Below are 17,239 nucleotides of genomic sequence, written 5' to 3' on the forward strand. Positions count from 1 at the left end.
ACAAGTCTTACAAGTTGGTACAAACTCAACAAAATACATGCACATTACTCAACCACTTTCTATTTCCAAAGCGCGCTACTCACCATTATGAACGACTCTTCCTTTTCTTCCTCGATGAAAACCACAACTGTCATTTTTCTTCGCGTTTTTCCTCCTCTTCCTCTTCTTCCTTCTTCTTCTCCTCCTTCTTCTCCTCGTTCTTTGTATTTCTTCTCCTTCTTCTTTTAATTTTACAACATTACGTATTTTTTTCTTCTTTGTTTGATTTTTTCTTCCCAAAAAGAATTATGAGAATATGAAATAAGAAGAAGAAGCATCAGAAGATGAGGAGGAGGAAGAGGAAGAGTTCTGAATTATGCAGAACTCGTCAGAATAAAAATATACCCAAATATTTTCGTATTACACTCAAATATCTTCGTTTTTACACCCAAATTTGCTGCAGATACAGAAATGACTTATGTTACGTGTACACTAAAATCAGCTAGCAAAGTCAGTAAGGACTGCAAAATACACCCAAAATACACCACAAAAGGACTGCAAAATACACAAAAAATACACCATATTAAAACAAGTATAAACTATAGAATGCAAATATAACTATAAAACTATCATAAAAAATAACAAAAACCAGATTCATGGATCATAACTAAGCAAAAACTAAAACAATTCAAAGACAATTCACCTTCCGTCAGATGAAAAGTCATAAACCGTAAATATACCCAAACTTTTATAAAAATACACCCAAATATTCCTGATCTACACCCGAACATTTGATATAAAATGGACAAGATCATATTAATTCTAATAAGAACTAGTACATTAAATTCAATTTAAACAAGGAAGAATTAACAGCAAATTTCACAGGCAAGGTTTATGCACTGGTTTATCTGACAATCTGAAGTTGAATTATTCATTATCTTTAAAAATAATTTCAGAGTTTGATGTAAAAAAACAATGAAAATCGAGAATAACGAAGAAAAAAAATAGATAGACAAAAGCACCTAAATGAAGAAGGAGAAAGAAAAGGCAAAAAATTCGAAAAAGGAAATGAAATCCTTTCAAAAATTAAAAATCGGTTAGAAATGCGTGAAACATACGCGTTTGAGCATAATATCAATTAGAAGACTTGTAAGACTTGTATAGCAAAATCACTTAGTTTGTATGTACGTAGAGATTAATCCTACCTAATAATATACGACGACATTCAAAATTTAAAGTAAAGTGTTCAATTACTTCATGATTTACATTACGTGAAAATCATGCTTAAAAATCCAAGTTATTTGGATAAAGATAAAATCTGACAATTATTAATAGAATCCTCCTATTAGGAGAGAATTAACCTTAAAATAAGGAAACATTTGTAATTTATGAATGATCAGATATAAATATCACTGTAAATCTGTAAATCAAATAATAGTACCTATGTGTTTGTTCATGAATTTAATCAAGTTATCTTACACATGCATCTTAATAATGAGATTTTTATGTGTCTATTTAATTAGGAACTTGGAGTTTTCTTATGATAAAGCAACTCTTATCCGGAGGAAAACCCTTTTCTTCAAGCACATAATATAAAGTACTAATAATGCATTAATTTGAACTTAAGTAACAAGTTTTGTGGCCATATAATAATTATTCCACTTGCAGTTGCAACATAGTTCTTTACGGATACAAGTCCAACTAGCTAGCTAAGCTATTAGTAGTGTTGCCTTCTCTTGCAGCATAAGTTTTTTATTTTTTAATTTAACAAATCAATCCACATCACTAAACACTTTTTCCGCCTTCAATTAATTAAACTCACTCTCTTATCCTTCATGGATTAATTATTTCATATTGACTTGAAGGCAAAAGTCAACATTTCAGCAATCATACATCCACGCCACTTAGAATGTTCCAACGAACATGGTCTATATAGTTTTTTCAATTTTTTCATCTAATCTTATAGAGTACATATTTATTATTACATGATTAATTATTATTGATTAAAGTTGTAATATATTAATAGTATAGCAGCACAACTTCCCAAGGTTCCGTCTCCACGCAATGTTTGAATTTTGACGATCATGTATGTATGTGTAACGTGTGTGAAAGGTTCCCTTTGATTTGATTCTTTAGGAGGTCAAGGATTTATTTGACTGTTCTAACTACTAACACTTTCTACCTTTCTTTATTTCCACTTTATATTAAATATAATTTAAAACGTGACTTGATCCTACTATGTCACACACCAACTCAATCACTTACTAGTAAACAACAACATAGTGAAAGAAATAGCCTTTTCACTAAAATAATTGTTCGGTAGAGTAATTATTAAGGATCATTTGGCTTAGTCAAATTCTGCTATTTTTTTACAATTTAATTATTCTGTCCGCTTTTATAATTTTACTAAATTTTTAGTTAAATTTTTATTTTTTTTGTCAATTGAATTTTTGTAATATATTAAATTTTATAATTAAGTTTTACTATAACAAAAATATTAGATTAATTTCATTAAACAAAATAAACATGTCTAATATACGTATTTGATTGAATATTTTGTTTTATTTAATAAAATATTTCGTTAATTCTAATATTTTTATTATGGTAAAAACTTAATTATAAAATATGACATAGTATAAGGATCTAATTAAAAAAGAGAAAATGCCACTCTCCTCCCCTGCGAGATGCTAAAATGTCACTCCCCTCCCCTCTATTTTATAAATGTATATTTTTTTCCCTTCTAACTTTTAAAAAACCTCCTCTTTAATCCATTTTAAATTTTTTGTGTTAATAATGTTAATTTTATCCATTTTTTATGAAAAAAAATAAATTATTTTTTGAAAAAATATCCATTAACAAAAATTTTATTTTTTATCATTAAATTTTGCTTACCAAAATATCCTTTAATAAATTATTCTTTTATTAATTAAATTGTATTTTTAACGAAATATTTTCAAAAAATTAATAATTAAATTATTTTTTTCTAAGATACCTATTTTTCAATAATTTTTTAATTATTAAATTGTGATTTTACTAAAATTTTTGTTAACAATTATTTTTATATTTACTATTAATTTTTTTTATATTAATATATATTATTTTAATATTAAATAAAAAAATCTTACCACTGGTAATATGTATAACAATTAATATTTATTGATATTGAAAAATAATCTTACTAAAATTTTTTATTTAATGTTAAAATAATATATAGATATCCAAAAATTAATAGTAAAATATAAACAAATTGTTAACAAAAATTTTGGTAAAATTATAATTTAATAATTAAAAAATTATTAAAGGGTATTTAAAAAAATAACATAATTATTAAATTTTTTAAAAATACAATTTAATCAATAAAAAAATAATTTATTAAAGAATATTTTATTAAGCAAAATTTAATAATAAAAAATAAAATTTTTGCTAATGAATATTTTTTTAAAAAATAATTTTTTTTCTTAAAAAATGGATAAAGTTAACATTAGTTAACACAAAAAGTTTAAAATGGATTAAAAATGAGGTTTTTTAAAAGTTAGAAGGGAGAAAAATGTACATTTATAAAATAGAGGAGATGGGAGTGTCATTGTAGCATCTCACAGGGGAGGAGAGTGGAATTTTCTCATTAAAAAAATATAAAAATCTAATTAAAAGTTTAGTAAACTTATAAGAATCGACGGAATGATTAAATCTTTTTCTACCTCATCATATTATTTACCTGGTCTCTTTTGAATAATTTTTATTTATTTTTTAGTTCTACATGTGTAGAACTCAGTCACACACATACATGGAAATTGAGATTGGTTTGCTTATTCCAAAACTCAAAAGTAGCTTTTGAATTTTTACAATATCTTACCTAGTCACACATCCAAACAATTATATAGAACTTTCCATTTAACAATGATGAAATTCGTTGAATTCCTTTTACTTTGGCTAATAACTTAAAAAAAGTGTTGGCTTGGCATCATTGCACAGAGAAATAAACACACAAAATAAACTATATTCTCAAAACTACTACAGAATTGAATTTCCAAAATGTCTTTTGACTACTTAAAATTCCATGCATCACAGAGTGTAATCATTATTAGTATTTTGTTTGTTATATATCTTATATTCCAATATGAAGGCTGAAAATAATCATTCTTCCTATCTAAAGTAAAAAAAAAAAGTAAATAATTAAGCACAAAAATGGTGAAGAAAAAAAATTAAAAGTTTAAAAAAGAAAGAATAAAAATAAATAAAGCATATATAGTGATATTATTAGAGAATCCAAATGGTTCACGACAATGCTTACCTAATTCCAACTATAGTTATATATTGATTCACATGTGCTTTATATAATCTCTGACTATGCTTTATCTCAACTCTTTTCATTTATTTATTTATTTTCAATTGCCAGAGAGAAAAAATTTGTCAAACAGTTTACATGGAGAATTCGGCTATATTAAGAATGGTGCAGGTTTTTACCTTTGTTGTGTAGTGTCCATTAATTTTAAATTGTAACTTTGAGTCAAAGGAATGCATGGAGACAAGAAGCCTCAAATAAATAAGGGCAGCTTTGGACAGATGCTATATCTGTTTTTGTCATCTTCTTTTTGTTTGGTGCCTTAAATTATCTTCTTTCCATCAAATGCTATAGAAATTACAAATTGAATGCATTCATATAGGTTCTTATTGTAGTTTAATAATATAACAACTTGTTTAAGGACCGTCAAGTTGTACTCAACACAAGGGTTGAACAAGTCAAAAGTCACAAAGTTGATTTTTTTTTTTTTTGATATAAAGGTTGGTGTATTTATGTTCAGGGTGGATTGCTTGTATAGGGGAGAATTGACATTTTTACTAATGAATTATTAGATAAGTGATCATTATAGTAGTTTGATTTTATATAAAGAAGAAGACACAATTTTAATGTTTCATCTCTCATTTACTTTCTGCAATAATATGGTTAAAAGAATTAAAATATTTTTTGTAATTTTTACATATTCTATAATCTGTTATACTACTGAATCAGTTAATAGTAAAAAGGGTAATTAAAATCAATTATTAGGTTTTATTATTGTAGAATTTGCAGTGAGATGCAAAGTTAGTAGGTAGTCTTTTGGTTTTTTTTTTTTGTTTTTTTGTTTTTTGAATAATGGGTGGTTTAAATTGTTTACATTTCAGAACGCTATATGGTAGTGGCTATAAGATTAATTTGGGCATTCAGAAGTTAGACATTATTAACCAACTTGAGTTGTTAAGTGGTTAGCTTACTCGTTCATTTAAATAAATGTTAGAAAATTTTTTTAAATATGCAAATCGGACCCTTCGATTTGCTTTACAACAAAAACAAATTTATTTCTGCTCACAAATCCGAGGCTCCATTTTCTTCTTGACCACAAATCGGATCCTATGTTTTGTATCCCAAACAAATCCGAGTCTCGGATTTGTGAATTTTTTTAATTTAAAAAAAATAATCTCTATATCCATAAAAAATACGCCACTTCTTCGTAATTGGGCATAACATATTTTGAGTCTCTAACTAAAAACATTAACCAATTTTTATGACAACACTTAAATAAATATTTAGAAGGTGCATAAAAAAAATTCGAAATAAAAATTGATTTCTAATTTTTTTTTGTTTCTCAAAAATGTGATCATTTCCAATAAAAAAATTTAAAAAAAATTCACTTTACATAAAATTACAAAATTTTAAGAATAAAAAGATATTTTTTTAATAATATCTATAAAAATTTACATCAAAATTTAATTTCTAAAATATATTTTTAAAATATGTATTTAATATCTTTTTTTTCATATTTTAAATCTTTTAAAGATTTATTTATTATTAATATATTTTTCAGTTTTTTTCTTTTTTTGGTCAGTGATACGAACTTTTGGACATTATTTTAATAGTTTACTCAGTATAAAATTATGCAAGTATTATTACTCAGTATGTGATGATGGAGGGATAATAAAATTATAAAACATGTCAGCAAACAAGAGTTACAGCCCAGCATTTGAATCTACTTAGACTTACTGACCCAGCTAGCTTTGGAGTCTAAGGGCCCACCATAAATGAATATAAACCTAGCTTGGGTGAATATAAAATAGGTCTATCTTGAGCCTAGGCCTAATAATTTTATACCTCTAATTGTCTTTCCATGTCAGCCCAATAATGCATCATGCAAACCAATTGTCAGCCCAATTTTTTATGTTGCAATATCCAACAATATGTAAAGTTTAGGTGGACTTGGGTGGACCAGAAATAGAAGGAAAAGGTCAGTGACAATTGAAGAAGGGATGACCCCAAAAACAAGAAATGATAAAATAAAAATAAAGGGATAATATTAAGGAAATTTCTTGTGTTCTCTTCATAGGATCCTGTATGATTAAAAATTGTTAATACAACCAATATGATTGGTTAAATTCAGAAAAATTGGATGGTAGGTAATCTCACTTAGAGAAAGGATAATGTTGTTAGTTAAGTATTAGGTTTATTAGGGTGCACACTCTTCTTTATAGTTCACTATCAATTGAATTGATTACTGTCTACCCTTTGTCCCTCTCCTATTATTTAAAATAAAATAGAAGTATTTAAATTCCACAAACCATGTCAATTCAAACGCCAAGTAGCCTATGCACATGAAATGGTGGAGCAGGACTACACCATGATTGATGTGTAGCTTTATCTGTCATGTTCTCATCATATACCATACATATTCATGATAAAAAAAATATTTAGATACAATATCTGAATTTTCATAATGAATCACTAGTCCAAAATTATTGGTTTTTCAGAGAATTAAAAAGCTTCTTTTTATACATTAAAAGAAATATAATGAGCATACCAGATGTATATATTTCACTAAATACTAAAACAGCATCTAGTTTTGGTTCTTGAATCTAGCATGGTTTTCCTCAAATAAAAATCTTAGGCTTATTGAAGTGTCACTAATGTACAGGTAGAGAACAATTCAGAAACATGTACAAGGACAAAGTGTAATCTTAATAACTGAAATAGATAAATGAATTTGAGTGCAATCATCATCACTCAATTCAGAAGTGGATTATGAAACTATAAAGAACTATAAAGCATTTTCTCTAACAACCTTATCTACCCAAATGCAATAATCTTGGCAAACACAACAGAAGAGAGAGTCACCATATATGAAACTTACTAAGACAATCAAAGCCAGAGAAAATGCTAAAGAATCAATTGCATTCATCTTGGTAAAGTATATGTACAAAAATAATGGTTTACCCAACTCCAAAATTTGCCTCCTTCATTACCATATATCTCATAAGCTATACCTATATGTCTCTATATCTATATCTATATAATGTAAACGTGGTAGTAACGAAGTTATGGTAAGGTCATTTCTTACCGTTTCATTAATTAATCCGCAAAATTCAGGCAAAAGGAACATCATATTCATGTTCCAGGTGCCTCCTCAAATGGGTGGAGGGAAAATCACCAATATGAAACTTGAGAATCTAGTATCCCTCTGAATCTCCGAATCAAGAAAGTTCGAAGCATGCTTGAGTATCTGAGAAGGCCTTCTCTGATGGGCAACATTGTAGGAAGAGAGTTTCCCTTAAATCTTTTAACTTTCCGTAAAAGCTCTTGTCAATTTCGAGCATCCATGAGATCAGCAAGTGTTATTTTTCCACAGTTCCCGGTATCCAGTCTATCGAACTTCTCACTGATCTGCATAATGTCCTTCTCTGATACTTTTCCCATCTCCTTGAGCTTGTATATAACATATTCAGATTTACTGCAGGACAAAAGTTCAATATATTTTTTTTAAAAAAAATGTATGTGTGCAAGTCACGAAATTCAGCCAAATGAATGAACACAAGAGACTCTTTTGTTGTCTTAAATGTTAATATAAATTACTAAAGCAGAAATATCACATTAATTATTTTTGATATTTTAGAAACAAGAAACAAAATGAAAACAATCTGTTGGTACAGGAGATGGAAACAAAAAACACTTTTTAAAGTCACATAAAAGAAATAAAGAACATAATTCAAAGTTCAAACCACACGAAAGAAGGAACGGAAATATTGTGATTAAGACCCTAAAGAAAAGTAAAGAATACATTAATTGAACATTTGGAGATGCAAATAGATCAACCCAAACTCATAGAACATTAGAATAAGTTTGCCCATAATCTGCAATAATAAATCATGACATGTTCTCAATGACCAGAGAGAATGGAAGAATCATTATGCACAAGACAAATATTTAAAAACTGTACGTGTATCTGAACTATTATCAGAAAAGAATCCATATATGATGAGCAGCGAATGGAAGAAAAACATGTGATCAGGTTCTTTTAGATTTTAAATATGATGATTTAATTAAAAAAACATATAATCATTTCTGATATTACAACCATCTGTCCAAAATGTTCTCTTATTAATACTTCACTAAAGCATCATAATTATTTCAATGCAGGAACTCATTCATACAACATATCTGAAAACTCAATCAAATGAAAAAAATGATAATTAACTGCCACCTACAGTGTTCAAGAAAAGCCAAAATGAAGAGACATTCTTATTATAGTTAGTATATCACTAACTGAAGTGAACATGTAATGAAAAGTTATCCAGAGATTTGAATAAGCACAAAAATCTATATTAGTATGTTAACCACATATATTAAGGAGGTTATTGCAAGTTTAAAGATCTAACACCATATGGTAGCACCTAGTCTCCTTCTATTGCCAAGAAGGGAAAACAGAGATTCAAAGATGCAATAATTTTAAGTTCAATATGGAGGTGGTTCATAAGTGGATAGTGACATGTTTGGAGACTAAAGCAACATTTAAGTCAAGGAATTTGAGGAAATAGCTATCAAGGGTGGAAGACAAAGATTGCAGTTCAAATTTCGAAAATCGATAAAATTATAGCAGCACAATAAGCACAAGAGCAATCAAATAAAGAAGTTATGGAGCACGGTTGTTTTGAGGCCAAAAAGAAACTCTTTCTCCAAACCTTTTTCCATTGTGCTCTAATCCAAGAACCATGAGCCATACAAAAAAGTAATAGTGATTTATGTACCCTTAAGTACTTTTTAGTTTTTAGTTTTTTACACAAATTGCAACTACAGTTAAATCATGAATCATTGCACATGTTGCTTTGATAGCAAGATTGCCTTACACACTTTTGCACTGGAATGTATCATTCAACATTTTGTAACCAACTAAAACTATCTGTTTTGTTTTCATTAGTTCAATCAGCATATAACCGAAGCTATAAGAAGAAAAAAAAAATTCAAAACAAGATTACATTTACAAGCTAAGCAAATAAATCATGCAAACTACAGGCTTAGTTAATTGTCTCCATAAGTGAACACTTCTAATGATAAGGTTGTCCAGATAAACATAATCAGAATGAACATGTATATTAGATTTCTCAATCTCTGTTGCTAGCTAAGAAGTTACAACATATGCAACAATGGAAGTTTCTAATCAGTCTATGAAGTATGAACACCCACATTTTCATCATGCTGTGTTATTTCATACTGAAAGATTCTAACTTTTTCTTCTGCTTTCATATCAGATTTTATATCTGCTGAAACAGATGCTGTACTTTTAGTTATTATATCTATGCATTTATGCAGTTACTAAATTCATATATTCAAACTAAAATGGCCTGCATATGACAAAAAATAACATAAATCTTGAACAATATCTACTGCACAAAATTATTACCAACACCAAAAAACTAGTCTATGATATGGACATGTAGTGATGCATACCTCACAAAACCATTGTTGTCCATATCTGCAGCAAGAAACTCAGCAACAGTCATATCCTGACCAAGAATCCACTTTGCCATCCTCCTGTGCCGCTTATCTACTCTTGCTTCGGCCAAATATAGGAATGCTCGTGCGACCGCAAGTGTAGACACAAGCAACCAAATGGCGGCGAAGATGCGACCATGCATAGTACTGAATGAGTGATCGCCATAGCCAACAGTTGTAACTGACATAACAGAAAGATAAAAGGAATCCAGCCAGCTGAGCTTCTCCACAAAATGCAAAACTGCCACACCAACTCCAATACAAAACACAACAACTAGTCCTGCCAATGCTACCTTCATCCTAATCCTCATCCTCCCTTTCTTCACATCTATTATATAAGACCTTGCATCCTTTTCGCCCCTACTCTTCACTGTTCTCAACAAATGATTCTCCTGCAAATCCAGTACATAGCTAACCATCCCACTGAGCAATATGTCTATAAAACCAAAACCAATCAACACAAAGAATATCGCGAAAAGCTTGGTTATGGTACTATTTGGTGTGATGTCTCCATATCCAATTGTGCACATTGTAACTATACAGAAATACAATGCATCCACTATGGGATGAGTCTCAGAAACTGTAAAACTATGACGATTGAACCAATAAATGACTACCCCTAATGCCAAATAAAGAATAAGAAGGAGAAAAGCCTGATGAATAATTGACTGGCTACTAATTTGCGGCTTTTGGGGGGCACTACAATTGTTGAAATCACTGATCACAGCCATAGCCGGTGCAGTTTTGGAGCGGTGAAGATTGGACTTGCGCCATGGATAATTGGGATCAATAAGCCAAGAAGATTGTTGCTGTTGCTGGTTAAACTGTGGTGATTCAAGAAGTGCTGATGCAAAGTCCTGTGAAGAAGAGGAAGGACAAGGAGAAGAAGGTTGTTGTGGTTGTGAAAGTGCCAAGGCCTCAATCAAAGGTGAAGAATCGCTAGGGGAAGAACCAAGAGGCGAAGGACCAAAGATGAGTCGGTCTTTGATCCAAGCAGGGGAAGCGGGAAGAAGAACCTCATCATGTTCCGGCAATGGACAAAGCTGGTTTGATAATGGTGATTGCCTCTTTCTTGGGCTAAAGTATGGGAGCAAAGGCTCCTTTTCCATTTGATTCTTCAAGAAACCACGTCAACACAACGAAAAGATTGTAACTTTGGATGATTATAGTTTTTTCAAGAAACGGGTCGGTCTAATCGTGTGAATGCAGGGCAGGAGGGAAAAACAGAGGAAAATTTTGAGCTTTGTGGTTACAGTTTGCGAATTGGAACGAGACATGCGCAAAGGGAACAAAAAGGCAATGAAAATTATGAACAGAGATCGGGATTGAGATTGAGAGAGAGAGAAAGGCATGAATTTGAGTACACAGGTACAGGAATGAGGACGGTGTTGACGTAAGGTGGGGTTGTAATGCTAACAATTATTTTTGTTGCCTCTATTCTTCAGGATTCAGGGGAAGGTTGTGATTCTCACGCGCTACTTGAGGAGCGTGGGGGATGCTTCAATTTTCAACACTAAATCAGTTTCATGTGAGTGGCAAAATCTGGATAAGACTTCACATTCGTAACTTTTTGGCATAATTTTTTTTTTGGTGACTTCTTTTTGGCAGATTTGGTTCAACAATTAATATAACATTTAGTTATAAAAATTTAATAAAAGTTGATGAAATTATAGAGACGATTGAATAATTGCATTTAAAACTAATTGTATTTATTTTTATAAAATTTCTATATTTTTGCTATTAAAAAATTAATGACTTTTTAAAAACTTCATTAGAATTGAAAACACTTATTCCTAAGCATTTCGAATATAATTTGTATTATTAACAACTTGTTATGATCAATATGTATTATTATTATTATTATTATTATTATTATTATTATTATTATTATTATTATTATTATTATCAATGAAATTTTTTTCATCGAACTATTTATTAAACACCTTTTTAAATCGATAATTATTCACAAAACATAAAAACTAAAAGTAAAATTTTTTTTGAAATAGATATGGCATGATATATTGGACTAAAAAATTTAAATATGAAGGTGAGATATGTGATATACTTAATATTGTAATTTTAGGTGTTTTTTAAAATTGTGTGAAGTACACTTCGATGATTCCGACTTGTGTTTAAAAAATTTGGAGTTCAATTTATGTATCCCAAACTTTTTTAATTTTTTAAACACAAATCGAGAGGTCCAACCTGTGTATCAAAAAATCGGATGGTCCAATTTTTATATCTCTTACAAATCGAATGGTCTGATTTTAACTTCTGACATTATAACTGCATAAAGTATCCCATGTACTTTATAACTGTGTCTTACATCATTCTCCCTTCTATATCTAAATTAAAAAGTGTAACTACAGATGTATAGACTATGAAAATAGAGAGAAAATTTTTGTTGCATACTTTATGTTTTGACAGCAACATATGAAGAAATTTGGCTATGTATTTTATTAGATAAGGTCATAAGGTAGCTGCAAAGTAATAACAAGGCCATGTTGCATTACCGCATGTTGCTTGTGATGGTTGATCATTTCAAACTAAATAATGTGAGCGTTGCAAACACTAGTGGCCGAGAGTGGCTGCATAATTTGGGAGAAAATGATGTACATCGAATAAGACAAAACCGTAGAAAATGATGGATCCTCATCTTATTGCCTAGCATATTTATCCACGTAATATTTGAGGGTTATCTATTAATTTAACACGCAAAACGAACATAGTCACATACTATGTAATACCCAGCTGATCATAGGTTTAACTTTTAGATATGTTAATTATTTGGAATCAAGTAGCGCAGCTAACCGAAATATATCACTTAATTACTAGAATGTTTCGTAATATCCAAAAGACAGAGTATAATAGAATGATTTCAGTTTTGATTTTTTTGAATTGTAATAACTATATTCGATAAATCAAAATAAATGATTTTTAATAAATACAAATTATAAAAGTTGTGTTTGATAAAATTACTTTTAATATTTAAAATAATTTTAATAGACATAAATATAAAAAATAAATATCTATTAATCTATAAAATTTTATTAAATTTTTAAACTTTGAAAATACAAACTGACTTTAAAAAACATATTATCGTAGGTGTTTTCAAAACAAAAAACACACATACATAATATTTTTATTCACCCAAACATAAAATGAGATTTCTCTAAAATACTTTACCAAGTCAAATCCTATTCACTTAATATTGTCATATAACACGCTCAACAAAAACGAATTTAAATTTATTTGCATATCAAATTGCCTTTTCGAATAACTTTAATTAGATGTTTACATGAGTGATTTACTTCATCATCCTTTTAAAGAACAATTTTAGTAACAGGACTAATCTGTAGATTTTGAACAATCAAGATTGAAAGCAAATCGAATACATTCAAATCTAGCTAAAAGAATTTCCAATAGAAGTTCACTCCATAGAAATCAGTAATCTTTGAACGTTTGCAAAGTTGGGAGTTTTCTTTGGGAAAAGCTAACATTTTTAGTTAAAAGATTTCAAAAACTAAAATTAATCTTTAAATGAATATAGGCAAAAATAATAGTTGGTAACTAACTCCGCTTAATAAGACAAAAACCTAAATATTATAGTATTCACTTTGACGTTTGATCATAGCATGCACCTTTTTCCTTCATTATTAGCAAGGAATAAGAATGATCTATACCATGATGTCGTGCTACCATAATGAAATTAAACATTCAACACAGCACGTTTATTGTTTTTCAGCGTTGACTTCAAGGCTCATTTATACCCGTCAAACAAATTACTGGCAAGTTCGACAACTAAAATACCTGCAAAGAAATGCGTCTTTCAACGTTTTGAGTTCCCACGGAAAGGAAAAAGAACAAAAAAAAAAACACTCATCACCAAGGCTAACATTTGCGATTATAATAGAACAAGTGTCCCTATTTTTTTTTTTCAAAATAAAGAAAGAACTGTCTTCCCACTTCTTTATATTTGTTCAGGTTACTAATCCAACTCCACTTCTCAAATAATCAACTTCACTGAAAATATATCATGTAATCACTTGTAATAACTAATAACACATGCCAATAGACCAAGGCCGCAGCCAGCAACCGCATCTTGTAGTCGTTACATTCGAAGGTTCTGGGATGAAAATTTCTATTTTAGAGTACATTTCATATTTGAAATTTTTGAGATGCCATCCACAAGCTAGAAATTGTTTTAAAGAGTATGCCAGAAAGTTAATTTTCCGAGTATATAGCTTAATTAGGAAGCTGGCAAGAGAACCAAAATTTTAGATAGAAACAGACATACTTCACAAACCCATTATAATTTTTTGGTAAAATATATAACAAGCATGAAATGCAGACCGTTTAAATGAGACAGTGAAAGCTAATCAGCAAACTGCGATTAATCGTCGTCCTCGAGAACACTTCGACGCCTCTGTATCTGAAAAATTAGTAACATAAATGACATCGTAAATACATGGACTTGTGGAGAATTGAACAACATAAACAATATCATACAACTTACTGTAACTTTGGTCTGCCTTGTTGTTTGGTTGTTTATCTGCTCCAGCAGTGTTATGAGTTTTTCTTCAGAAACCTAAACATGCAATTGAGTAGATGAGGTATGTTAGATACACTAATAGTTCATCTGGAAAACTTCAATTTTCCACTTCTAACCTTCATTATGTATATAGTGAGTGTAGAGGGAGGACAGGAAGAAGAGAAGGAAAAAAAAAGAGAAAGGGGGGGGGGGGGGGGCATAAAATGGGAAAACAATTTATAACCAGAATACTACATATCATAACCATATTTTCACAAATGGAACTCACACCATCACACAGCATTGTAAGGGAACAAAGAACCCACCCTAAAACTACACAATCGGTTCATACAATACAAGCAATCATGAGAAACCAACTTCCTTGCATACAGAATAAAGAAACAGTGACTAACTACTCTCAACCAAACAGTCATGGTCTACAAACTTGCAGCTGCAACATCCTACCATCAAAATTCAATAATACAAATTCTATGATTTTAAGCCAAGTTAGTGATTAACACAAACTACAGCACTGATATGTTCACTCAATTAGATGCGAGTTAAACGAAATATGAGAACACAACCTATTATAAATATGAAAAGGCACAATATAGTAATATACCATTTCTCACATTAAGACATAGTGTGCAAGTATAAATTGAACAAATAACTAGTACAACCGGAACTTTGCTACCCAAATGACAATACATTAAAAGTTAATAGAGATTATTATAAATGTGACCAACATCAGAATATGCTAAGAATGAAAGGTAGTAGTAAGAGACAAGATCCAGTGTTGTACCTTTTCAGCTATCTGACCCATTTGAGCGGCTCTCAGTATGACATCTTCAACCCCTCTTGCTTTCTCGGGTTTCACCAAAGCAATTCGAGCAACTGCAAATAATGATAGCAGAAATATAAAAGAATGCAAGAAATCCAATTAAATGTAGCCAAGTGCTTGGCTAAAAAATTTCATCGGATAATCCCAAGACACATTGGCAAAGATGATATTTACATCTACAAATTCAAAAATTTTAAATCAAAATGTTATGGACGGAGCAGATCTGCATAGGCATTCCAATATTTACTAAAATATTTTATTACGGTTCCTTTTGGTATATATTCTAGAAAAAACATTTGGTCCTAACAAATATCTTATATATTCTGGAGCTTAATGTATGTTTTATGATAGTACACCTAACTCCACGTATATAGTTTGTGTTGGTAAAAAGTATAAGACTAATGCAAATACAACATATGAAAGTTTAAGCATACACATATAAATGCAAAAAACTGTGGCCAAACATAAGATCTATATTCATTAATGCATTTATTGAAGGAAGAATTGAAATATTAAATTATGCAATTGCAATTGATAACATTTTCACTTTTATCTTCTCTCAGCAGTGTCATACAGCAAAATAAATTAATAATATCAGACTAACTTCTAACTCCAGCAGAAAACCACAAGCACAATGATGATTGAGGGATAAAAAAAAGTCAATTAACAATTAGTACGGCAAATTGTCCACAAGAAAAACCAGCCAAGATTATATTATGAACTTACGTCTTTCTCGTGCTTCGGCTGACAATATCTGGCTAAGCATCATTTGTCTTCGCTCCTCAGCCTCCCTAAATGAATTTTTTTTTCCCAATTCAGATCAATATTGTTTATTGCTCCAACAAAAATGACTATAAAGGGAGCATCATAAGTATAACTGATTCCTATAATTTATGCAATAGTGTATAAGATATCTATATCCAGAAACAAACCTCTTTGCATCATCCTGAGCCTTCTGCTGTTCTGAGTTCTGCTGATTGCCCTGCTATTTTTGTTTAAATAATAATAATAAAAAAAACTCAGGAATATCAACATAATAAGAAGCAAACTCTTGACTTGGTTGTAAAGTAACAAAGATTAAGTGTAAGGCAAACAGAGCTAACCACGCCATGCCTAGCCATAAGCTCCTGCATTCTTCTCTGTCTGATTGCTTCCAACTCAGGATCAGCCTTAAATTATTAAAATTATCAGTTAAATATAGAATTGGCCGTATTTTTTTCATTTGAAAGAAGGTAATTTAACTGTGAAAACATCATAGCATAAAATTAAAACAGGGAATAAAATGCTCAAATGCAAGACTTCATTGCACTAGGAATGAATGGTAGTTTAACTAATTAACAGCAACAAATTCATCACTCACATTTTCGCAAAACGCTTCGGACGTAAAGAAGGAACCACTTGATCAAAATAGTTAAACCCGCAAGCCGATTTGGGAGTTCAAATAATCAAATTGAAAGTTATAGAGGGTTTAAATTCGTTGTCAAGGTTTTCACTATTAAAACAGTTACATGATGCAGATCATGGCGATAATCAGCTTAGCAGAAAAAAGAAAAAAAGAAAAACGAAAAACTAATTCCCTCTATAGGTTCAAAGCTCGAAAACGCGAAAATGCATTGGAACGTTCAACTTGAAGTTCCAAACTACTTCAATTGGAAAATAATTGAATTCAAGAATCGGGAACAGAGAAACTTAGCGTTAATTTCCCGAGAAATAAGGGGGAATCGGAATTAGAAAAGTTACCATGTTGTAAAATGAGCAGAAGAAACCCTAAAGGAGGTGGCACCGAATTGGGTGAGTTTTTTTCTCCCGATTCAGCAGAAACCACCGGCTGTGCAGGTAGCGTTTGCAATAAGCGATGTGATTGGGAGCTCTCACCGAGATAATAATGAGAATTGAGAGGGAATGATGGTGTAACTTGTCAGGGATCGACGGTCCAAATTCCAAAGATCCCAATATATGTTTCGCCAATTATGGACAACTATTTATTTACATATCTTTGGGCCTGGGTTGTTTGCTCAGTTGTATTTGGGTCCGCATGCATAATTATATGGGCTTTGGCCCATGAAAAAGGCCCAGGAAATGTAAAAGAGGA

General features: G+C 30.3%; 2 protein-coding genes across 4 annotated transcripts; both read right to left on the reverse strand.

Moving 5' to 3' along the window:
* Positions 1-6,932: 6,932 nt before the first annotated feature.
* Positions 6,933-11,148, reverse strand: LOC130967891 (two-pore potassium channel 3-like). The gene is made up of 2 exons (XM_057892931.1): positions 9,731-11,148; positions 6,933-7,736 (listed from the first exon to the last, which is right to left on the reverse strand). Exons 1-2 carry the CDS (start codon positions 10,882-10,884, stop codon positions 7,589-7,591), a joined length of 1,302 nt encoding a protein of 433 aa, XP_057748914.1. The 5' UTR covers positions 10,885-11,148; the 3' UTR covers positions 6,933-7,588.
* A 2,531-nt stretch (positions 11,149-13,679) lies between these two features.
* LOC130970806 (uncharacterized) lies at positions 13,680-17,093 on the reverse strand. Of its 3 annotated transcripts, XM_057897000.1 has the most exons (8): positions 16,888-17,093; positions 16,251-16,316; positions 16,080-16,132; positions 15,874-15,938; positions 15,109-15,200; positions 14,292-14,363; positions 14,129-14,207; positions 13,680-13,901 (listed from the first exon to the last, which is right to left on the reverse strand). In XM_057897000.1, exons 1-7 carry the CDS (start codon positions 16,888-16,890, stop codon positions 14,169-14,171), a joined length of 390 nt encoding a protein of 129 aa, XP_057752983.1. In that variant the 5' UTR covers positions 16,891-17,093; the 3' UTR covers positions 13,680-13,901; positions 14,129-14,168. The 3 variants fall into 3 exon arrangements, with proteins under 3 accessions (XP_057752983.1, XP_057752984.1, XP_057752982.1); XM_057897001.1 differs by having other exon boundaries at positions 13,680-14,207; positions 16,080-16,129; XM_057896999.1 differs by having other exon boundaries at positions 13,680-14,207.
* Positions 17,094-17,239: the final 146 nt, after the last annotated feature.

This window comes from Arachis stenosperma, chromosome 3 (genome assembly GCF_014773155.1).
Source record: "Arachis stenosperma cultivar V10309 chromosome 3, arast.V10309.gnm1.PFL2, whole genome shotgun sequence".
In the NCBI taxonomy this organism is placed as follows: Eukaryota; Viridiplantae; Streptophyta; class Magnoliopsida; order Fabales; family Fabaceae; genus Arachis; species Arachis stenosperma.